Raw genomic sequence first — 24482 nt, forward strand, 5'->3', positions numbered from 1 at the left:
CCGCCCCCTGTTTCCCCACTTTTTTTTTTTTTTTTTTGGCCAGTCCTGGGCCTTGGACTCAGGGCCTGAGCACTGTCCCTGGCTTCTTCCCGCTCAAGGCTAGTACTCTGCCACTTGAGCCACAGCGCCGCTTCTGGCCGTTTTCTGCATATGTGGTGCTGGGGAATCGAACCTAGGGCCTCGTGTATCCGAGGCAGACACTCTTGCCACTAGGCTATATCCCCAGCCCCCCCACTTTTTTTTTTTTTTTGCCAGTCCTGGGGCTTGAACTCAGGGCCTGAACACTGTCCCTGGCTTTTTTTAGCTCAAGGCTAGCACTGTACCCATTGAGCCACACAGTACCCCTTCTGGCTTTTTCTGTATATGTGGTGCTGAGGAATCGAGCCCAGGGCTTCATGCATGCTAGGCAAGTGCTCTACAACGAGGCCACATTCCCAGCCCCTTCCCCACTTTTTTATAAGATGCCAGTGAAGGGCTGGGAATATGGCTTAGTGGTAGAGCGCTTGCCTAGCATGCATGAAGCCCTGGGCTCAATTCCTCAGTACCACATAAGCAGAAAAGAGTCAGTGGTGCTGTGGTTCAAGTGGTAGAATGCTAGCCTTGAGCAAAAGAAGCTTAAGGACAGAGCCCAGGTCTTGAATTCAAACCCCAGGACTTGCAAAAAAAAAAAAAAAGATGCCAACCAAGCTGATTCAGTTCCTTTTTGTGGGCCAGGTCCTGAGTGGGGAGTTTCCAGAATACTTTTGTCTTCTGGGCATTGAACAGGAAATGGCTCCTTGGTGGACAGAGAATTGGGAAGGCCTTACGTCTCTGTGGCTCTCCAGGGACACACATGTGTCCAGCCTGGGACTGGTGTTGGCTGCACTGTGGCTACACAAGGGGCTGCACTGCATGCTGCTGGGCAAGTGGCAGCCTATCCAACCCTTCTGCTGCGCCCCTGGCTTCCCACTCTCAGAGCAGGATAGGCTCAGGCCCTGGAGGAGGGCATTCCCTTCAGATCCCTTGCCTGTGTCACATGCATCTTTGGAAAACCCTCATAGTAGCCGTAGGTGGCTAAGATGCTCTGGCAGTGCTCCTTGAACAGATGGGTCCCATCCAGGCTAGACCTTGCCACCAGTATGTTATGGGAAGCCATTCACTTCATCCTCTCACCAACCTACTGGGGGAAACAAAGATAAGCACAGCTAAGTCACATCCCTTCCTGAGCCACACAGGATTCAAGCCTATCTTGTCTTGCTCTGGATTCACTCTGCTGTGTCTCCTCACAGTGCATCCTCTTCTTGTTACCTCGCCCTGTTCTTTGTCTCTGTACCACTTACCACAGCTAACCCACGTTCTTTAGTCCATTAGCTCCTATTGGGTAATACGAATTCTGCCTTGTTCATTGTATCTCTGGCTCTGGAACAGTGGCTGGCACATAGCAGTTGCTCACTAAATCTTTGTTAAAATTGTCAGGAATGGAAGTGTAAAGTAGTGTGGCTGAAAAGCAGATGAGTACTGCCTTAAAAACTGAATCTGTGGAATTGGAGTATGGCTCAGTTGAGAGAGCACCAGTCAGTGAGTGGTCTTGATCTTGGACCAAAAAGCTGCACCTGTCCTCTAATCCCACCAGTGCACTCTTGGGCATTTGTCCCAGAGAAGTAATACTTAGGGTCACACAAAAAACTGCACCATGGTACATAGCAGCTTTCTTCGTGGCCTAAACTGAGAACAGCCCAGATATGCTGCAGAAGGCAGAATGTTACAGGTAGTACACCCGTGCTGTGGTGGCTTGTGGGTGCTGCTCTGAAAGGGAGCACAGTGTCAAGACTCAGAAGTTCCAGCCTGGCTCCAGTGGTTCATATCTGTAATCCTAGCTCCTCAGGAGGCTGAGATCTGAGAATCACAGTTCAGAGCCAGCCCAGGTAGCAATTACCCAGCAAAAGCCCAAAGTGGAGCCTTGACTGAAAAGGATGAAAAGCCTCAGTACCAGTGCAAAAACAAACAAACAAACAAACAAACAAAAAGCCTCAGCAGGTCTGGTGAACCACTAGGAGATGGTGCTGAGTAAGAAAAGCCAATCTGAAATAGCTGTGTACACCTGATTTCACTTACATAACATTTTCTAAATTGCAAAATTACAGAAATGGATTACACATTGTTGATTATCAGGTTAGAATCAGGAATTGGTGGGAGGTAGGTATAGTTACAAACAGCAACATAAAGGGCTCTTCGCAGCAAGGGACCCCATTCATATTTATTTTGTGGTACTGGGAATGGAACCCAAGGCCTTATGTATGCCAGGTCAGCTCTATACTGCTGAGCTTCATCCTCAGCTCCATATTTGTCTTCTTTCCCTCCCCTCCCCTGCTCTCCTGTCTCTTTTCTCCTTTCTTTTTTGCAGTGCTGGGAATAGAAACCAGTGCCTCAACTATGCTAGGCAAGTACTTGGCCACTGAACTTTTTCTCCAGTGCATTCTTACCTTGATAGTGGTGAATATGTAAACACATCTCATGAACTTGTATGGAAAAAGAGTACACACACAAGCTGGGCCCCAGTGGCCCACTCCTGTAATCCTAGCTACTCAGGAGGCTGAGATCTGAGGGTCTCTGTTCAAAGCCAGCCCAGGCAGGAAAGTCTATGAGACTCTTATCTCCAGTTAACCCCCAGAAAATCAGAAGTGATGCTGTGGTTCAAGTGGTAGAGCGCTAACTTTGAGCTGAATCACTCAGGGACAGCACCCAGGCCCAGCGTTCAAGCCCCATGGCTGACAAAAAAAAAAAAAAGTACACACAGATGAGTGTAGAAAATCTAAGTAAAACCAGACTGCTGTCAATATCTTGGTTATGATATTACACTACATATAATTTTACCCTTCCCCAAACTAGGTAAAATATTTATATGGTATCTCTCCTTATTATAGTCTCATTTGAAAAGAAATTGCCCGTGTGATACTTGCTGTGAGTAGGAGTGCATGTCTTTAGTACCAGCACTCAGGAATCTGAGGCAGGAGGATCAACAGTTTAAATCCATCTTGGGTAAAGTAGCAACATCCCATTTCAAAAAGTTACACTGACATTTTAACTTTCCTAGTATTGAGGGGGGGAGGAGAGAAAAGTTGCCAATGAGACTGGTAGAGGAGTGGGGAGGTTGTAGCTCAGGAGAAGCAGGGGATGGACAAGATAGTGCCTAGGGCCTTGAAGGTCATGGGCAGATTAGCATTGACCCTGATGCCAACCATGGAAGGGTTTCAGGCTGAGGAGGGACCTCACCAAAGTTTGCATTTTTATTATTACTGTTGTTGTTACAGTTATAATTGTTACTATTTTATTTTGGTTGTTCTCGGGCTTGAATAGCATCAAATTATAATACAGTAGCTGCATTGGACCCTGTACCAGGCAAGCTCTGTGTTTAAGCACTTCTTGTGTTAATGCCACAGTTCTATGACTTTATAGACTTTATGGAGCAGTCAGTCCCAGTGTAATGACTTGTCCAGGGGTGCTGAGTTCTCTGTGGGTAGAGCGATGATTGGACCTAGGGCAGGCTGACCCTGGAGAGCACATTCTTTTGTCTTCCTCTGGTCGCTCACCCTTCCTTCTGACAGCAGTGCTACACACTGCAGCCGGGGAGGTCCCTGCACTGAGGTCCTTGGGCCATCGGCCATCCCAAGCTCCCAGCGGTGGCCCAGATCCAAACTTGGCATCCTTTGATTCAGAAACAAAGCCCCTGCAGGAGAGACAGCCGGAGCTTTCTGGTCCTGTCTCTCATCCTCAGCTACTTCAGCTGGGGATTCACCCCTGCCATTATTAAGGGACACAGAACACAGGAACCTGGCTTCTGCAGGGTTTCCCAAGGCTTCATACACAGAGTACTGTGCTTGTGGCCTCTGGAGAGGCAGGGGACAGGCAGTTTGAAAGCTGTAAACGGTTCCCACATATAAGGATTAGTGGGCCCTTTCTATAGCTGCCTCTGATGGTCATCTCCTACTGGCCGAGATCTCCTTTCACAATTAAAAAAAAAAATGGCTGTACCACCTAGCCAAATTGTAAAGATGTTGAATATGTCTGGAAGTCTAGGGATGGCACAAAGCAGGGTAAGACCCAAAGCTCCACAGGTCTTTCTAGGACTCAGGTTCTCAGCTTTAATTTCCTCCTGAGGCCTCTGTCTATGCCTTTTAGTCCCCAAATCCAGGACCACTTACTCTCAGGAAATAAGAAAAGAAAAATGAAAAAAGCCCCCCATGGGTTATTAATACTTCCTTTCAGACAACAATTGGTCCCACTTACATCATGTGTTCTACCACTAACCAATCAGATCACCAGAGGAATGCCGCCACCACCCCCTACCATTAACTTAAACCAATTGCAGTCCATGGTTCTGGAGCTAGGAAAAAGGAAAGCACTTAGAATTGAGACAACCAAATGTCCCCATAGTGAAGCAAAGCCTCGAAGCTGGGATGCCAACCAAATTTAACTAAGTTAACAAATTATGTCAGGCCCAACAGATTTTGTGGCATTTGAGAACAAAGAAGTGTGGTTTTCTTTTGAAGAAGTATGACGACTTGTGTCCAGTTTCTGCCTCCTGCCTCCTCCACCCTCACTTGACCACAAAACAAGAGGCAAATTGACTGACTGCCCAAGTCTACTTGGCTGGCAGTTTTTTGTTTTTTTTAAGTGTGTCTCCTCCCTGGTCCCTAGGGAAGCTTCCCACCCCCCCCCCCATTCCTTTCCTCACCCCTCCTCTTTTCCTCCTCCTCCTTTCTCCTCATCTTCCTTCCTCCTCCTCCTCATTCCTTCTCTTCCTCCTCCCTCCTCCTCCTTCTCCTCCTCCCTCCTCCTCCTCCTTCCTTCTTCCTCCTCCTCCTCCTCCCCCTTCTCCTCCTCCCTCCTCCTTTTCCTCCTCCTCCTTTCTCTTCCTCCTCTTCTTCTCCCCCCTCCCCCCCCCGTCAATAATAATAGTAGTAGAGATTGAACTCAGGATCTCCTCAGAAGTGCTACTGTGTGGCACACAGATTTCATTTTACAGGTGAGCAGCTTGAGGCACAGGGAGATGAAGGGACTTGTTCAAGGTTACATAGCAGCACTAGGATTCAACTCCCAGCAGCCTGAGTTTGGAGTCTGTGCTCTAAACTGCTGCATATACCGAGTCAAAGAGAAGAATGAATGAGTATAAGTTGGATGCGGTGGCACACACTTATAATCCAGGCACTTGGGAGCAGAGGCAAGGAGGAACACAAGTGTGAGGCTAGCCAAGGCTACATAGTGAGATCAAAGCCAGTCTAGGCTATCTAACAAGACCTTGTTTCAAAGAACTTAAATAGCATGGAAAGGTAACACTTCCATATAACTAAGCCATGAAAAAAAAAAAAAGAAAGAAAAGGTAAAGCAAACTAACTGAGTTAACATGAGCTTGTATGGGACTTCATATACTACAGATAACAGTCTCCACGTAACAAGTAAAGACACAGAGGCACACGTAGCCCTAGTATCATGGGTTGCTTAGCAGTCCACAGAGGTGTGATCGTCTGAGCTTCCTCTGTAATCCTGGAGGTGATAACTCACAGATAAGGAAACTAAGGCACACAGAGGTGGAACATCCTGGTTCACAGTGGCCTGGAAGTGGCCTGGAAGTGATGGCACCTCAGACTTCACCCAGGACCAGTGCTCTGAAGGACCTTGAATATAGTCTCTGGGTCATGTGGCAGCTAGGGGTCATGTGGCAGCTAGGGTCACCACAAAACCGTAGCTGAGTGCCTGCTATGCTAGTGCTAAGAGACAGCAGCGGACAAACCTGGACGATCCCAGCCCTCAGAACAGCTCACATTTCTAGTACTAATTTGGGTAAAATCAAAGCTCATGTTTAATGCCTGTTCTCCATTCTGATTATTGTGTACACACACACACACACACACACACACACACACACACAATTCAACTCCCACTGGCTTATTTAACTAGGAAAGAAGGATGTTCTAGGATTTGTTCTCACCTTACTATGTCAGGGTCCCCTCTGTGCTTCCTGATTGAGGTCATCTTGGCTTTCTTAAGGGTTACAAGGTAGTTGCTGCGGCTCCAGGTATTATGTCTCAGCAGGAGCCAGGTGGAGTTGTGGTGCCTCATTTACTAGGAGCCTTCCCTCTGCAGACTCTCACCTAGAAAAGTGAGTGGCCCCTGGGAGGGAATGGGCCCCTTCTGGACCCCTGGACACCTCACTTTGCTTCCTTGCCAATGTGCTTTCAGCTTCATGCTAACAAGATGGCTGCCACACCTCCTGAGACAGCACTGACATTCCAGGTACATTCAGGAAGGAAGAGGTGTGCCATCTGAGGGTCCTCTTTTTATTAGGAAAGTCATAGTTTTATCAGAGGCCTCTTCTCCCACTCTTAGCCCATTTTCACTTGCCTTTTATTGGGCATAGATTTAACCAGAGCTAATGTGGGTATATGAGCAACACATTTTCAGAACTCATTGGTCCTTGCAGCACCAAATTTCTGAGAGTCTATTTACTCACTCTGGGAGTGAGTAAAATGCATGTGTGCATGTTTACCGTCCTAGGGTGTGCAGTTGTTTCTCTTCCTGTCATGTGGGTTGCTGCTATTGTTGTTTTGTTTTCATTTTTCTTCAGCTTTATAAGTAACACTGTTAATTTTTTTATTCTTCGGGATCAGTTCCCAGAAGTAGCATTACTTGTTCAGAGGGTTAGAACATTTTTGAAAGCTGTTGCCAGATTGCCTCTAGGAAGGTTCCCCAACTGAGAGCATTTTTCAAAGTCTATTGTCCTGGGAGAGAAGCTGATTTCCTCACTCTGTCCCAGGCTGGTCCCTACTCCAGGGAAGCCGGCTCCTGGCCCTCTGAGGGTTCTGTAGGCCTGCCCACCATCTTCCTCTGCCTTACCCTGTCCCTTTCCTGGGTGCTGAGTAGTCCCCAAGCAGGACACTGGATTACCACCCCCCAGACCTGCAGGCTTCAGAGAGGCTCTGCATCCAGTCATGGGTCACAACTACAGTTCTTCTAGAACCTTCTGTGGCCCTGCTGTAGAAACTAAGCTGGGGTATATATTTTGTTTTGTTATTTTTAATATGAGTATAATCTCTTTATTTAAAACTAGTCGTACAAAAGACTTTTTCCTACTTTTTGTCTGATTTTTAGTGGGGATCAAAACCAGTACCTCACACTTGCTAGGCAAATGCTCTACCACTAGCCATACTTCTAGTTCTTTTGTTTTTGAGACAGGATTTCTCTAACTTTGCCCCAGCAGGCCTAGAACTGGCATGTGATCTTCCTGCCTCCCCCTGAGCCCTAGGATTCTAGCGTGTGCTATCACTGGGTGCCTTTTAGCTACTCAGGAGGCTAAGAACTGAGGGTCACAGTTCAAAGCCAGCCTAGGCAGCAAAGTCTGTAAGACTCATCTCTAACCACCAAAAAGCTGGGAGTAGAGTTATGGCTCAAGTGGTAGAGTGCTAACCTTGAACAAAAGAGCTGAGAGACAGTGTCCAGGCCTTGAGTTCAAGCTCCAATATAAGCAAGCAAGCAAGTGCACGCGTGCACACACACACATACAGAGAGAGAGAGAGAGAGAGAGAGAGAAAGGCAAAAGAACTGGGGTAGGCAAGGAAGACAGAGATGCCAGTGGCTAGGTGCCACCCAGGACATAAGGCCCATTTGTGTGACAACTTACCCTCTCTGCTCTCCTACAGGGAGTATTCCTGGCCACGGTACTCCTGGGGGCTCCAACTGCCGCCCCTTCACCCCAAAGCCAGCCTCATGTGAGGACATGCAGAATCAAGATACCCCCAAGGGGCCCCCCAAGAGTGGAATGGAGAGAACAGGGTTTTCACAGATGTTCTTTTACAAGGATTCCCTGGTCTGTTTAATCAGGACTGTCAAATATTGATTTAATCTCCGGGCTCAGCAGATGTGATCTTAGCAGGCTTCAGCGGCAATTAGCTGGGAGTAGTTTGCAAGTCAGACTCCGTACTGACAGGATACCATCTTCCACATAGGAGACTCAGTGGCCTCAGCAGCAAGCCCAGCAAGAGACCTTCTAAATATTTAACCTTTGCCGGGGTCTCCATAACCCTTGTGAGAACCACTGCTTCCCCTACACAGTGATAAGGGGGCTAATATGGATACAGGACCATAGCCAGTGCCTGGGGCATCTTATAGAGTTGGACTAGAGCCAGCAAGATCCTTTAGGGGTAGTCTGTAGCAGTAGATATGACCTCCAATTAAGTCTCCCCCAAGCCAGCGCTGGTGGCTCATGCCTGTAATCATAGCTTCTCAGAAGGCTACAATCTAAGGATCACAGTTCGAAGCCAATCTCAGGCAGGAAAGGCTGTGAGAGTCTTTTTTTTTTTTTGGCCAGTCCTGGGCCGTCAACTCAGGGCCTGAGCACTGTCCCTGGCTTTTTTTTTGCTCAAGGCTAGCACTCTGCCACTTGAGCCACAGCACCACTTCTGGCCATTTTCTGTATATGTGGTGCTGAGGAATTGAACCCAGGGCCTCATGTATACGAGGCAAGCGCTTTTGCCACTAGGCCATATTCCCAGCCCCAAGGCTGTGAGAGTCTTATCTCCAATCAACTACCTAAACAAACAAACAAAAACATGAAATGGAGCTATAGCTCAAGTCGTAGGATGCTAGCCTTGCGGGGGGTAGATGGTGGGGGGGGGGGGGCTGAGGGACAGCACCCAGGTCCTGAGTTCAAGCCCTATGACCAAAAAAAAAAAAAGAAAAGAAAAAGTCTCCCCCAAAGCAGCTATCCAACAATAGGCCCCTCATCTGGGCTTCAGACCCTGCCTAGCTCTATGGCATCCTCTGAGCTCTACAGCCATGGCTGCCGCTCCTGGGTGGGCCTGGGGTGTGTGCTCAACATGCCAGGAAGCATCACAACGTCACAAAGTCTCATTTGAAGTATGTGGGACTATGCCCAGAATTGGAACAAGATGCCAAGCCACATGTGCTTTGCAAGGGACACCCCCATCATACCCCACCTCCGCAGCCACACAGAGACAGAGCCACACAGAGCCATCTCCCCTAGGCCCTGGCTTAGAGTGCTGAGGAGAGCTTGATTCTCCTGTTGTTCAAGGAGAGCACCAGGGGTTGCTTGGTCTCTGAGCCCAGAGGTCATCACACAGCCAGGTATAGTTTGGCTAATTTTTTTTTCTTGGTCCTAGGGCTTAACTCAGGGCTTGGGTGCTGTCTCTGGGTTTCTTCCACTCAAGGCTAGTGCTCTAAAACGAGCCACAGCTCTACTTCTGGCTTTTTGGAAGTTAATTGAAGAGTCTCATGGACTTTCCTGCCTGGGCTGGCATCAAACTACAATCCTCATATCTCAGCCTGCATAGTAGCTAGGATTACAGGAGGTAGAATTGGCACCTGCTTGACTGAGATTAAGTCTCTCTATATATAAAGCTTATGACTTTAACAGCTTTCCTAAGAGTCATAGCATATCATTATCTTCATTTTACAGATAGAGAAACTGAAGAGTGGCTTAGTTGCCATACCCAAGATCTAGCTAGGTGGTGACTTACTAGAACCTGAGTGGCTTTTTATTCTGCCCTCGGTGGTACAGCTGTCACATTGCCAAAGACCTCCAAGATCTAGTGACAGATGAGAAAAGAACAATGAAGACTTTTTAAAAAATGTCATCTCTTTATAAGCACGTAATTGTGACCTATATGAATTCAATTATACCAAAATAAAAACAAAGAGGAGACCCAGGAGTGTAAGCATGTAGGGAAACACATCTATTTCATGGTGGGTGGGTAGCGAGCATGGAGGGGGGGGTGACACGTGCATAAAGATAGGTATGAGCATCTCTCCGGGTCACCTAAGACTCTGCTTTTGGAAAGCTGTACACTGATCAGACTCTGTGCACCCAAGCACCAGCAGCTACTGGACTATACCCACTGTGGAACTAGTGAGTCCTTCCTTCTTTCCTTCCTTCTTTCCTTCCTTCCTTCCTTCCTTCCTTCCTTCCTTCCTTCCTTCCTTCCTTTATTTATTTATTTGGTTACGGGGTTTGAACTGAGGGCCTGGGTGCTGTCCATGAGCTTTTTCTCAAGGCTAGTACTCTATCACATTGAGTCACAGCTCCACTTCCAGTGTTTTGGTGGTTAATTGGAAATAAGTCTCAAGGACTTTCCTGCCTAGGCTGGCTTCAAACCACAATCCTCAGATGTCAGCCTCCTGAGTAGCTAGGATTTACAGGTGTGAGCCACCAGTGCCCAGCTCCATTATTATTTTTTTCAGTGCTAGCAATGGGAACTTAAGCTTGTGCATGCTAGGCTTGCCCCTAAGCCATACCCCATACCAAGTGTCCTATTTGTAATTGCATTATTAAAGCTGGGGACTTTGGGGGGCATGTTTTCACTGTGCCTGGGTTTTCCTGCACATGCTCACTTTAAGAACTGAAGCCAGAAGCACTTAGCATATGCCTTGCACGTGTGTAGTAAACCCTAGACTGTGCTTTGCTCACCCTCTTTGTACCGCACGGGCATCTGGTACACAGTACTTAGAGCTCAACCTTGCTTTGATATAGTAGGTTGTTTTGTGCTCCCAGAAGTGGCCACTCAGTCACTCAGCTCCTTTTTTTTTTTTTTCTCCCCAGTACTAGGGATTAAACTCAGGCCTTCATACTTGCTTTTGCTTTTGCTTTTTCAGGCCTTTTGCTTTTGGTTTATTTGGCTCTTGTCCAGGTTGGTCTCAAACAGCAATCCATCTACCTCCTCTTCCCTTGCAGCTGAGATTATAAGCAAGCACTGCTATGCCCAGCGCTGTTGACAGCTCTTCTATATTACAACAATGTAATACACCCCTACATAGAATCACCATGTACTTGCCTTGATATGCATTGATGGGACAGTCTGAGGGACAGATTCCTAGAGGTGAAATTGCTGGTGTATAAAAAGTTGGAATTCATGCCTAAGATTCTGATGTAGAAAAAAAAATTGTGCTGATTGAATACCCTTCAAAGCAGGACAGGTCACTAGGGACCTCTGACCAAGTGGGTACCTGGCCAGGTGGAAGTAACAGCTATAAACAGCTGCCCTTACCTTGGGCAAATTGTTATTACATGTGGAAATGCAGGCCTCTCCTCAATGCTGAGGAAGACTTCAGTTAGAAACATTAAGTAGGAAAGTACAGGTTTTCATGGCTGTTATTGAGGCCCCTGTTTGTTGTGCTGGGCTTCATGATCCAAGTATACACAGACTTCCAAGGAGGTCTGAGAGAGCTGTGTGAGGATACAAGATCCTTGTCCTGAAACATCTCAGTTGTTGCTGACTTTCTCGAATTTACCCTATATGAATTGATTTTGAGACTCGTGTCACTCACAAAGTCCCCCAACACATATCTGAGAACTGCTTGGTCTGTTTTTCAGTCCATAGTGAAGGGTGGGAACCAGACTGTTGAGGTTTGAATCCCAACTTCTCCACCTGCTGTCTTTGTGACTTAGATGCATCGTCATCCTACCTATCTGTGAAATGAGCATACTAGCCGTTCCTACTGTGTAGCCACAGTGTGTTAAGAGTCCTCCTTATTGTTAATCCCAGCATCATATTAGTCCCCCTCCCTGACCCATGTGTAAGGACAAATACATTAGACCTCTGAGAACTCAACAGGCAGAAGGAAGGACTGCCCAGTGGAGGGACTGGTGGGAGGAAAACAATAAGCCAGCAGGTTCCCTGCAACCATGGGCCCCTAAAATACCTCCTGTAAATGTCTCCAAGGAGAGAAAGGAGCTCCAAGATCTCCTTCAAGGCCACACCCCCAAAGACTTAACTTCCTCTCACTAGGCCCGCCTCCTAAAGGCCTACAGCTGGCAACAGATCCTTTATTAGCATAGGAGTCTTTGGGGGAACATTCTAGATGTAAGTCATAATGATCCCTAACTTGCACACCAGGTGTGCAGGTGACTGGGGCAGCCAGGAGTGGGCAGAGCTAGACAGAATCCAGTCCTGACCACATGACCTTTTCAGTAGCATCCAGCCCTAATGACTTCTTTTTCTTTTTTTATTGTCAAAGTGATGTACAGAGGGGTTACAGTTTCATACATTAGGCCTTGGGTACATTTCTTGTACTGTTTGTTACCTCCTTCCTCATTCCCCCCTCCCCCTCCCCCTTTCCCTCTCTCCCCATGAGTTGTTCAGTTGGTTTACCTAATGACTTCTTGGTCCTCTCAAATCACACCTGCTACCCAGGTGTTGTGCCTGCCCTCAGACCTCCTTCCCTACTAGGCTGATTCCAACTTGTATCTGCTCCCTGTACTCACCCACCCTCAGGTCCTGTGTCAGGTCCTCTTTCCTTTTCCCTCTCTGTGCTTTCTGTCCTCTAGTGTTCTGTATGCCTCTAAAATCAGCTGTCAAGCTTTTAAGGGATACTTGGTACAGCTCATGTGGCAGAGTAAAAGAAACCTATCAACTAAGTGGATGGATTTCCAATGCTTAGACCTTGCAGAATAAATGAATGTATTATACATGCCTAGTAAATAGTAACAAGATGAAGTTTTTAGTGCTTTTTTGACTGGATGATTTCTAAGTACAGCAGGTGTTGGTTGTGGGAGTGTGGAGTGGGAGGTGAGTGAATGTACTTTAAACACTGGTTGCCTTTTGGTGAATGACTTCTTAGGGCCCAGAGTCTGTTGAATCACCAGATGCCTACCTAGAAGAAACATAACACACCAGTGCCACCTTGCTATCCAACCGTAAGCTGTCTATAGCTTTTGGGCCCATTGAGCCTTCATTTCAGTGACCAGATCACTTTGCAAGAGGAATGCCTGGGCAGGGTTGGGGGAGGACACTGAGGTTGTCTGGATAGAGAGGCTGCCTAGGAAGGAGGCCCTGATGCCCACCCCATACCCACCTCCCTCACTTAATCCAGGCATTCCTTCCCACTATAACAGCCACCCATGTGTCAGTCTGAGTTGGGGATGCAGCTGTGATGGAGACTCAATGTTGAGTGCCCACACACAGTTTGCATTTGGCAGGCAATGAATTACATGATACCAAAGAGAAATGCAGGTATATGAGACCTTAAGCTAGGGAGTGGACAGGTTGTGCTCTGGTTGGTGAGAGGGTAAGATCAGATAGAAAAGGTAGACTTGAGAAGGAGTTATCCCTAGTAAGAAAAGGAGTGTTGGGCTGGGGATATGGCCTAGTGGCAAGAGAGCTTGCCTCGTATACATGAGGCCCTGGGTTCGATTCCCCAGCACCACATATACAGAAAACGGCCAGAAGTGGCGCTGTGGCTCAAGTGGCAGAGTGCTAGCCTTGAGCAAAAGGAAGCCAGGGACAGTGCTCAGGCCCTGAGTCCAAGCCCCAGGACTGGCCAAAAAAAAAAAAAGAAAAGGGGTGGTAGGAATGGCAAGGCCAAAGGTCCTGAGGCAGCAAGAGTATATAGGCTGAAAAGGGAACTGAGAAAAGAGCCTCTCACGACCTGGCTCTGAGGAAGAGGAAGATAGGCAAGCCTGAGGGCTGAGGTGACAGTGTTTGTTTGGCCTGGTGTGGGGATGTGGGAGGGGGGGGGGGCGGTCAAGGTGACTGGCAGAAGCCAGGCATGAACTTGTGCACTGAGTTGTGCACTGAGTGAAGGAGTTTAGGTTTCATTCTTGAGCACTGAGAAGTCACTAGGGAGATCTCAGCAAAGAACCCTAAAGCTCACCGCATCTGTCAATCACCAAGATGGCTGGAGACATTTCTCTGCATCTACCCTCCCCCTAGTCCAGCAGGGCTCCTGTTGACTCATCCATCATTTTCACTTCCTTGCTGGCAGAGCAGCTGGGGCCAGCAGGCTGCAGAGCAGATGGGCAGCAATCCACCCTCTATGTGGGGCCACCAGTTCACAGGAAATACGGGGCAGAGGAACATGTCAAATGGTACCACAGGGACCCTAAAAGTGGAAAGTGCAAAGGACAAGTGACCCCATTCCTTCAACAAGTATAACATCAAAGTAAAGGAAGGTGGTCGCTATAGAATAGAAAGATCAAAAAATGTAGAACATGTTCCCCTCTTCCTTTGACCAACTCAGCGCAGGAGCTTTGAGACAATGTAATCTAATGCAGACAAGGTATTTTAACATAATAATTGATAATCATTATCTGTAGTTCTATGAAAGGGTTTCAGGTGTTTGGTTTGTTGGAGTTTTTTTTGTTGTGTGTGTTTTTTTTTTTTTTTGCCAGTCCTGGTCCTTGAACTCAGGGCCTGAGCACTGTCCCTGGCTTCTTTTTGCTCAAGGCTAGCATTCTGCCACTTGAGCCACCGCGCCACTTTTGGCCATTTTATATATGTGTGGTGCTGAGGAATCGAACCCAGGGCTTCATGTATATGAGGCAAGCACTCTTGCCACTAGGCCAGCCCTTCAGGTGTTTTAAAAAAAAATTTACTTGCTATCGGTATGAGCTAAATTATGTATGGGTACTATCACCTAAAATCTAGAATTTACTGCAAAATGCTGTGAGGTTTGAGGATTATTGCTCACTGGTAGAGTACTTACATAGCATGTGACAAGTCTCTGGGTTTGATCCTTAATACTACAGAAAACAAAAGCAAAATACTGTAAGGAAATAAATAAAGAGAAAAAAATCGGCTGAGAGTGAACAGAACCAGGAATGACAAGTATCTGTAACAGTTGTTGGTAGTGTTAGTAGTGTAGCTTATAATTCTCCCTGCTTTTGAGAGTGATTGGAAGTCTCCATAATAAAAAAGGTTTTAAAATGGAGTAAAGCCATCCAAAACAAACAAAAAATAGTCCTATTCTCTGGTAGCAATAGCATATACATTATGTGCAAAGCGTCTCACATCTTCCTTCTCTTCTGCAGCATGGCGGGGCAGACACCCTTGCTACATGCACGTTTGTGCTCAGCACTGCTGCTCTTTCTGCCCTCCTGAGCTTCTGGATCTGGAGCCCCCCAACAGCGCCTGCTGAGATTACCCTGGCCCCGCTCTCCACAGCGATGGTGGAGAACTGGACTCCACAGGCTCGCCACCTTCGCATTGGGTTTCAGGGGCCAGCATCCTTCATCCTGGGACTGGCGGCCCTGAACAATGGCTGAGGGCCCGGGGACCTCATAGAGTTGCACCACAGCTTCCTGGGGGTCCAGCAGCATTCTAGTGCCCTTGGACTATGACCACCTATCGGCCCCTTCCCAATGATGGTGTGGACCTGGCAGCCAGCTGTGGGGCCAGGGGCGCCGATGTCCTCCCAGGCCCGCACACGGGGGACTACACTCCCATGGGCTTCTGGGCCCAGAACGGCGGCATGTCCCAGCCCCTCGGGGAGAGCACGGCCGCCACCACTCGCCCCAGTCCCACCACTCCTGCCATGCCCAAGATGGGCGTCCGAGCACGAGTGGCCGACTGGCCACCCAAGCGAGAGGCCTTGCGAGAGCTGAACAATCCCAGCCCCTCGCAGGACGCAGAGGGCGCCAAGGCCACCACCAAGGTGACCCATTCGTCGAGGAGCCTGCAGAATGGACAGGCTAGCGCCACCAGCGCCGCGGCAGCCTCCGGGTCCAGAGCCTTCCACCGACTGTCCCGGCGAAGGTCCAAGGATGTGGAGTTCCAGGACGGGTGGCCGCGGTCCCCGGGCCGGGCCTTTCTGCCCTTGCGGCACCGCAGCAGCAGTGAGATCACCCTGAGCGAGTGCGACGCAGCGGCCGAGGACCTCGGGGCGGAGCGGGGCGCGCGGCACGCGGGGGCCCTGCCCCTCTTCCGGGAGTACGGCAGCACGTCTTCCATCGACGTGCAGGCCGTGCCGGAGCAGAGCTTCTTCGACATCCTCAACGAGTTCCGCAGTGAGCAGCCTGACGCGGCGGCGGCGGCGGCCACACGGGGCTCCCGCCACCTCGCTGGAGGCAGTGGCGAGCTTGGCCCGTACGCAGCGGGAGGCCGCGGGGTCAAGGCAGATCCGCGGCGCGGGCAGCCGACCCCGGATGGCCTGCTGCCGCTGCATCCCCTGAAGGAGAAAGAGAAGGGTCGGAAGAAGGGCGGCCGCGGCCCCGGAGGGGGCGCCGACGCCCCAGCCACCCTGGACGCGTCCATCTTCCGGAAGCTGCGCAGCGGCAAGGCCGAGGGGGAGGCCGAGGAGAGCCGCAGCCCCCCGGAGCCCGGCCGCCCCTGGGTTTGCCAGAAGAGCTTCGCCCACTTCGACGTGCAGAGCATGCTGTTCGACCTCAATGAGGCCGCCGCCAACCGGGGCTCGGTGGCCCAGCGGCGCAACACCACCACCGGGGCCTCGGCTGCCTCCGCAGCCTCGGCCATGGCATCGTCCTCGGCTGCGTCGCTCACAGCGGCCGCGGCCTCGGCGGCGTCTCGGGCCCACAGCCTGGGCAGCCTGGACCCAGCCTTCACCAGCACGGAGGACCTGAACTGCAAGGAGAACCTGGAGCAGGACCTGGGCGACGATACCAGCAACGATCTGTTACTCAGCTGCCCGCACTTTCGCAACGAGATAGGCGGGGAGCGCGAGCGCAACGTGAGCTTCTCCCGGGCCTCGGCCGGCTCCCCGGGCGGCAGCAGCAGCTGCGACCTGCTCCCCGCTGAGCCCGCGCTGAGCGCCCTCCGCACCAACGCCAGCATCGCCGTGCTCGAGGTGCCCAAGGAGCAGCAGCGCACGCAGAGTCGGCCGCGACAGTACAGCATCGAGCACGTGGACCTGGGCGCCCGCTACTACCAGGACTACTTTGTGGGCAAAGGTGACCTGGTGGGATGGCAGGCGGGCAGGGCCTTGACTTGTCCAAGTGACCCTCCACATTCACTCCACTCATTCAGCCTGGAAATGGGAGCTGCCTGCTGCGGGCGGGGGGATGGGGGGCCCTGGGGACACACAGTGAGCCATATATCCCAGCACTTGGACACATCTGAACCCTTGAGGACCCACGGTTATCTGGCAAATGTGGGTTTGGTAGTGTACCTTACATAGCCTGGGGTGAAGTATTGACCCCCTTCAGACCAAAACTCTGTCTTCCTAGCATGTCATGTAAGTCTTAAGGGGGGGACTAAGACAAATCATAAAGCAAGATAAATCCATAAAGTCCACAAAGTGTGTCACAGGGTGCCAAGTATTAGAGAGAAGAATGAAGAGAAAGGAAGAGTTGGAAGGCAGGCTTTAGTGGAGGATGGTCAGGAGGTCCCTCCTCAGGATCCAGGGGGGGGGGGGGGATATGTTCTAGATTCATATGGAGGGGTAAGCAAGAGAGAGATGGGCTTTGTGCCTAATGAGTACTTGGCTGCTGGCAAACAACCCCAGGAGGCAGCATAGCAGCATAGAGACCCCAGACCCAGGCCCAACAACATGCAAGTTAATAGTTCCTGCCCAGTTCCGCCTCCATTGGAAAGGCAGACAAGCCAGTATTACCAGTTTTTACAGTTTGTAAGATTCTCCTGGAATTTAGACTTGTTTGTTTTGGTGAACTGAGGTTTAAACTCAGGCCTTGCAATTGCCGAGCTTTTACCTGAGCCACACACCCAGACCTTTTTTGGCTTTGGTTGTTTTTCATACAAGTCCATTCTCATTTTAAGCCCATTTTACTGCTGGGATGTTGTCTGTCAAGTGACTTGGCCTGGGCCAAATTTTTTTTTTTTTTTGGCCAGTCCTGGGCCTTGGACTCAGGGCCTGAGCACTGTCCCTGGCTTCTTCCCGCTCAAGGCTAGCACTCTGCCACTTGAGCCACAGCGCCGCTTCTGGCCGTTTTCTGTATATGTGGTGCTGGGGAATCGAACCTAGGGCCTCGTGTATCCGAGGCAGGCACTCTTGCCACTAGGCTATATCCCCAGCCCCAAGGGCCAAATTTTTAATCCCACCTCAGATTTGAACTGTGGAAGGAGGCATACTACTTTGTGAGGGCTAACAGACAGCAAAACCAGACAGTCCATTGGCAAACCCAGGATTAATCACAGTGACACTATAAAACTAAGTTTTTATAATTGTGGTCTCTTGTCACCTCACCTGAGCTCTCTCATCTGGGCCCCTTTCTCAGATGAGAGCACTGAAACACAGAAAACTTCTGTGACTTGGCAGAGTTGGTACAGAAAGCTGAGCTTTTGCCTCAGGATTTCAACCATTGAATGTGGTTGTGTCTAGACATGAGCCAAGATCCTACTCCTCCATCACCCAATCAACAGTCCCACTGTAGGCTGGGCCCTCTCCTTCACAGCTGACGAAATCCACCCACTCTCCCTTTGCAGAGCATGCCAATTACTTTGGTGTGGATGAAAAGCTGGGGCCAGTGGCTGTGAGCATCAAAAGAGAGAAGCTGGAAGACCACAAGGATCATGGACCTCAGTACCAATACCGGATCATCTTCCGGACCCGTGAAGTAGGTCCCATTGTTGGCATTACTGTTAATAAATAATAACATAGTACAGTAATAATGTCCCAGCTCTGGGACAAGTGCTTTCCTGCCTTACAATTTTTTAATGGGCCCAGAAAAGAATTCTATCAGTTTCCATTCTGCAGAGGAGAAAATTTAAGACTCCTAGAAATCGAATGAATTTTTTTTTTCTTTTTGCTAGTCCTGGGGCTTGAACTCAGGGCCTGGGCACTGTCCATGAGCTTCTTTTGCTCAAGGCTAGTACTCTATCACAGGAGCCACAGTGCCACTTCTGGCTTTTTCTGTTTATGTGGTGCTGAGGAATGGAACCCAGGGCTTCATGCATGCTAGGGAAGCACTCTGCCACTAAGCCACAAGCCTAGCCTTCAAGGCCAGCATTTGCATGCAGTATGTGTGACTTCTTCAGAGCCCAGAATTGTGAAATTTATTTGCAAGGGATTAACTAGTGAACCTAAGAAACCAGTGAGGTAAGGGGTCATTCCAGGATTCTGAGGTGTCCTGCATAATGGAAAGAAGTGAGGGAGTCAGCCTCAGGCAGGGCAGAATTGGCACATCTGAACAGGCCCTACAGTTGTGCCGAGTTGCTCAGAACCTGTCCCCCTGTCTTCTGCCTTCTGAGCTGAGCATCCATTGCCCTGGATTAAAGGTTATCCCTGGCTAGGGGAGATGGCCTGTTAGAGGCCCTAGTAAGTGGCTAAATTGTAAGTGACAGAAATCTATTTCTAACTGGCTTAAATCCAGAAAGAGACTTGCTGGTTCTGTCTATCTGCAAATCCTTTGGTTATGACTAACATCAGGCACCACCAAACTCCATCCGAGTCACCAAAACTCCCTAGCTTCCATTTGTATTAAAAGGGTCATTTTTTTTTCTGTCAGCAAGTTCTCTCCACATCCTTCGAAAAGGAGAATACCATTCAGATTTGTGTATTTGTAGCTTCTCATCAGAAGGAAGATCCTTAATCTGTGGGATCTGATTAGTTCTAATTTGGTCAGAGCCTTGCCCCAAGGCCAGTCACCTGGTGGTGGGCCTTAGAGGACACTGGCTAGATCTCCGGCACTGTGCTCCACCCTGGGCCTAGTCCTGGGAGTGATAATTCCATGGGAGCCTCCCACAGGGGAGGAAGCAGGGCAGGCCTCAGCCAAAACAGAAAGGAAGCAAAGCACGCAAAAGGGGCAGATTTCCAAGAACCCCAGTAGAGAAGACCTCTCCAAAAGAGAGGCAGTTGTCACTTAAACAGAACCCCAACTAGGGTCTCTGTCAGCCCTTCATTGCCCCAGCCGTTGTGGGCCAGGCCTTTACCCAGGCTTGGAAACCAGCAGGCTAACTGCCAGGGACTTGGATTGTGGGGCAGAAAGTCCTGGACCTCATCCAGGCTAGCAGATGCTACACCAAGGGCCCTTGTCCCATCCCATGTGACAACACAGAGACTTTGTGACAGCTCAGGAAAAGGGGCCCCAAAGCCATGTGCCCAGACTGCAGGTGGTCCCAGCCTATATTTCCCCAGCCCACTCTACTCCCCTTTCTGGTCAGATGAGCACTAGGATACAATGGGTACAGCACACATTGATAGCTCATGGCATCAGAGGACATGGGCAAGTGCTGAATGAAGTGACAAGAATGTTCACACCACAGTTTGAACAATACAGCTGTATCACCACTGTACATCTACTTAGCCCTGTGTGTCAGCCATTGTGCTGTGCCCTTATATATGTTAATTTGCTTATGTCATCAAAATTTCTGTGATGGAGACAGTCCTCTCCTTTATGTGGCAGATAGACAGACAGCAGTTAGGAGCCTTCACTAGTATCTGTATGTTCTCCAATCACTGCACTTGGCTGTCTCTAGGGGTCACCTCACTTAAAAGAGTTACGAACCCAGCTAACTTAGTGCCATGACCATTGATGCTGTGTCCAAGAGGCCAGAGTCCTGTGCTGTCCACACATATATGCCTCACAGCCCCCATAAAGGCATGGGGGCCCAGGCTGCCTTCCAAGCCAGCCGGTTGGCCTGCCCCAGATGGCCGCTCCTGGCTGCCAAGCAGACAGTTTCTAGCAGGTCCGTATCTCTGGGCAGATGGGATGTGAGCATTGGCAGCACTGAGCTTCCCACTGAGGTAGGAGCAGATTCAGAGCTGGACTCATGCCCCATATGCCTGAACAGTGGCCCCTAGAGAGGCTGGACAGGACAAGGCCAGTACAAGGCTGTCTTGTTCCAAGCCCCTTGCTGGTACTGCTCAGCTGGGCCACAAGGCTCTCCAGCCATGTAGACACCGTCTAGCCCACCCCACTAAAGAACAGGCCTTAGTTTTTGTTTCTTTGTTTGAGATGGAGTCTTGCTATGTATATAGCTCAGGATGGCTTGAAACTTGTTACCCTTCTGCTTCTACTGCCCATGTGCTAGGATTCCAGGTGTGTGCCATCATGCCTGACTAGGCTTTAGTTTTGATAGAGTAAAAAAGTACCAAGTGCTCATAATTAAAGAGTTTAGAACCCCCTTTGCACAACACCTTTTCAATAAAGTTTAATTTTAAAAAAGTTTAGAGGATACACAGATAGGTAAATAACATCTTAGTAAGTGAAGAAAGAAGTATGGCAGAGAAAAGAATTTATTTGACCTTTCAAGCCTTCTAGTTGGATCCATTCATCTTTAGACTCTTACCTCCAACTAACTAGTAAAATCTAGAAGTTAAGGTGTGGCTCAAGTGGCAGAGCACCAGCCTTAAGTGAACAAAACAAGCAAGCACTCTGAAGTCCTGAATTTAAGCCCTGGTACCCCCACAAAAAAGAAAGTATGAGCATTGGGCAGAGGTCAGAGGCAGTGAAAATTTTAAGACTTTTAGTCTACACTGTCCCTCAGCTCCAGCAGAGGGCACTGCGGGACAGTGTCAGCCAACACAAAGATTCTCATCCTGGTGGTGCATGAATTGAAACCCCACAACTCCAGGACCAACCCGCAGGTCAAAGCACCTGACATCATAGTCATTGCAATCTATTTGAACACTGACTTACTCATGATAAGAGATTTGTGTTTATTAATTCCTCAGGCCAGAACTGGGAACTCCCAACCATGAGATCATTCTGTTCCTTCCACACACCTATTGCCTATGTCCTGTTTGGCAAGGGTGTTCTGTGTGCTTAGAAGCAAAGTCATAGCACGCTTTTGCAGCCTCCTAGGTCTGTTGATTTAGTAGAGCAGGTTTTTGCAGTTAACACTGATCTTCAGTATTTGCCCCATGGCTTTAGTGTAGTTTGGATGCTATAATAAGCCTGAGGCAGGAGGAAGTTCTCCTTGTGATGTTTGAGGGCCTCTGCTGTGCATTTAGTGTGGTGCCATATCTGACTTAGAGCCAGGCCTCACCAGTCAGCCAGCAGCATTTGGTGACTAGAAATGTGCACTGTCAGGAGGAGGGTATGGAACAAAGGGTCTCTCAGGGTTGGTGGGGTGAAAATTGGAACAATCACTTAGAAAACTAATTAGCAGATTAGCATGTTTGGTGATTTAGCAATCTCTCAACTAGATATAAACCCCAGAAGAAATGTGTCCATGTGCACCAAGAGGTGCATCTGTGGATGTTCCCAACATCTCTGAGCAGCTGGCAAGTGCTGGAAGCAGTTGTACTACAACTGTAGAAAAGGTTAAGTCCAATAAGGTGAAAGAACAGGCAATCTAGTCAAACCTCTTAAGCAAGATAAACTGGGCTGGGTGCCAGTGGCTCATGCCTATAATCCTAGATACTCAGGAGGCTGAGATCTAAGGATAATGGTTTGAAGCCCTGGCAGAAAAGTCCATGAGACTATTATCTATAATTAACTACTCAAAAACCAGTGGCACTGTGGCTCAAGTGGTAGAGCGCTAGCCTTGAGCACAAAGAGACTCAAGGACAGTGCCCAGGCCTTGAGTTCAAGCCCCATAACCAACCACAGAGAGAGAGAGAGAGAGAGAGAGAGAGAGAGAGAGAGAGAGAAATTGGTAGAGCATGATGATTTACATCTGTAATTCTAGCACTCTTAAGAGGCTGAAAGAAGAAGGATTATGAATTTGAAACCAGCCTGGGCTACATTGTGAGACTGGTTTTTTCCAAAAAAAAAAAAAAAGGAAAAAAATGGTTTAGAGAAGTCAAGCCTGTGTTGGAATCCTGTTCAGCCACTTGTGTGTTATGGTAGCCCTGGATAAGACACCTCTCCTTTTGGAAATTCAGTTCCTTCATCTGTAAAGCAGATCTGAACACTCCTGAAGAGACCTGTATACAGAATGAGGTAGTCACTACAACACCTGGAACCCAGGGCAGTGAACCACAGTTTCATAAATAAGACTTGTCAGTAAGTACACCAGTAAGGACTGTCTTTGCCTGAAAAGTAACAGGAAACTTGGCTAGCTCTAGCCATGCTATTTGCATACTCCCATCACTCCACTCACATAAATCCACAGGACAGGGTCCTTGTTTGACTCTTTCACCAAGAACAGAATGAGGGCTGGGGATATAGCCTAGTGGCAAGAGTGCCTGCCTCGGATACACGAGGCCCTAGGTTCGATTCCCCAGTACCACATATACAGAAAACGGCCAGAAGCGGCGCTGTGGCTCAAGTGGCAGAGTGCTAGCCTTGAGCGGGAAGAAGCCAGGGACAGTGCTCAGGCCCTGAGTCCAAGGCCCAGGACTGGCCAAAAAAAAAAGAACAGAATGAGCACATGGGAGGTAAGAACCAATGTACCACAGTGAAACCAAAGTAGGATATTCTTAGGAGAGAAACACAAAGGCATAATGCCTCTGTGCCTCTGATCATACAAAATCATATTTATTGAAATAAACTCCAGGAAATGGAAACAGGAAGTTTTTTCTTTGTTTTTTTTCTTCTTGTCTTGTGTATCTGTCTTTGGGAGAGTAAGGGAGAATCACAGAAGTGGAGGGACAAAGTACTCACTAGACACCATGTTGAAAATGAACTATACAACTTGTGGGTAATAATGAGAGGGTGAGAACAAGGGAGGGGGTGACATTGTCCAAAAAAAAATGTATTCATTACCTGACTTATATAACTGTAATCCCTCTGTACATCACCTTTATATGAGCAATTTTAAAAATTTAAAAACCAGTGTACACTCATTGCACTATCACTGGGCCCATTTTTGAGTCACAGAATAGGAAGTAGAGACTCAGAGGTCGGAGGTCACCTGGTTGTGATCATAGAAAGAAAGCAACAAGTTTCAGTCCTGGCTCAGCCCCAGAGTATTCTGCACTCAGAGCTTCTAACATCACTCCTGTGCTCAAAGTCCTGAGAGCTCCTAACCTCCCTTCTCTTCCTTGAGCAGCTCATCACCCTGCGAGGCTCTATCCTGGAAGATGCCACGCCCACAGCCACCAAGCATGGCACTGGACGGGGCCTGCCTCTGAAAGATGCACTGGAGTATGTAATCCCTGAGCTCAACATCCACTGCCTCCGACTGGCCCTCAACACTCCTAAGGTGACGGAGCAGCTACTGAAGCTCGATGAGCAGGGGGTAAGTAGGGGCTTAGGGCTATCTATGGGAGGCTTCTGTTTTGGTCCTGGTCACGGAATTTATGTTTGGCAAGTAATGAGTCCACCTAAGCTGGTTGCAGCAGCAGGAAAGAGCCATTGTCCACTTCTAAAGGGACTGATAGCACTGTTTTTAGAGAGCAACAGCTTAGGAATGAGATGGCCACCAGAGGTTCCTGCACATGCCATGTGTACACAGGAAGAGAGGCAGCTTTCCTCTCTGCCTCTGCACACTGGCTGTGGGCTTCTCCAGCTACCAGTGTGGCTGTTGGACTTAACAACCATGTGCAGACTCCGTCTAGCTGAATTTGAGAGCCTCAGAGCTGCTGATTTGTCTTCACTGAAATCTGGCATCTGTCCCTGGCTCAGAGACGAGGAGAAACTTCATATTGGGGGCCACTCCCTAAATAACAACTATAGCCCTGAGTCCTCCAGATATTGCTCTATAGAACCTTGGCAATGTATGTCCACTTCCTGTGGAAAGCTAGCTATAACTACTGGCTCTGCTTCAAGAGCCACATCACCAGCTGTCTTCTACCAGCTGAACAGAGTGGGCACATGGGCACCTCATCATGTCTCTGGGAGGGAAGAAAGACAGCTAGGACATGCTCATTGCAAAAGGCAAGGCAGACGGTGGTATAAGTGCTGAGTGGTCTCA

General features: G+C 48.9%; 1 protein-coding gene across 4 annotated transcripts in view; it reads left to right on the forward strand.

Annotated features, from left to right (window-relative positions):
* Sipa1l3 (signal induced proliferation associated 1 like 3) overlaps positions 1-24482 on the forward strand; it is a 157164-nt gene that overhangs the window by 88372 nt on the left and 44310 nt on the right. For all 4 annotated transcript variants that reach the window (XM_048329867.1, XM_048329868.1, XM_048329864.1 and 1 more), the window contains exons 3-5: positions 14798-16672; positions 18165-18295; positions 23619-23807. In XM_048329867.1, coding sequence (XP_048185824.1) covers positions 15103-16672; positions 18165-18295; positions 23619-23807 — 1890 coding nt within the window. In that variant the 5' untranslated portion in view covers positions 14798-15102. The remainder of the gene's footprint in view (positions 1-14797; positions 16673-18164; positions 18296-23618; positions 23808-24482) is intronic.

Source organism: Perognathus longimembris, chromosome 20 (assembly GCF_023159225.1).
Source record: "Perognathus longimembris pacificus isolate PPM17 chromosome 20, ASM2315922v1, whole genome shotgun sequence".
Lineage (NCBI taxonomy): Eukaryota > Metazoa > Chordata > Mammalia > Rodentia > Heteromyidae > Perognathus > Perognathus longimembris.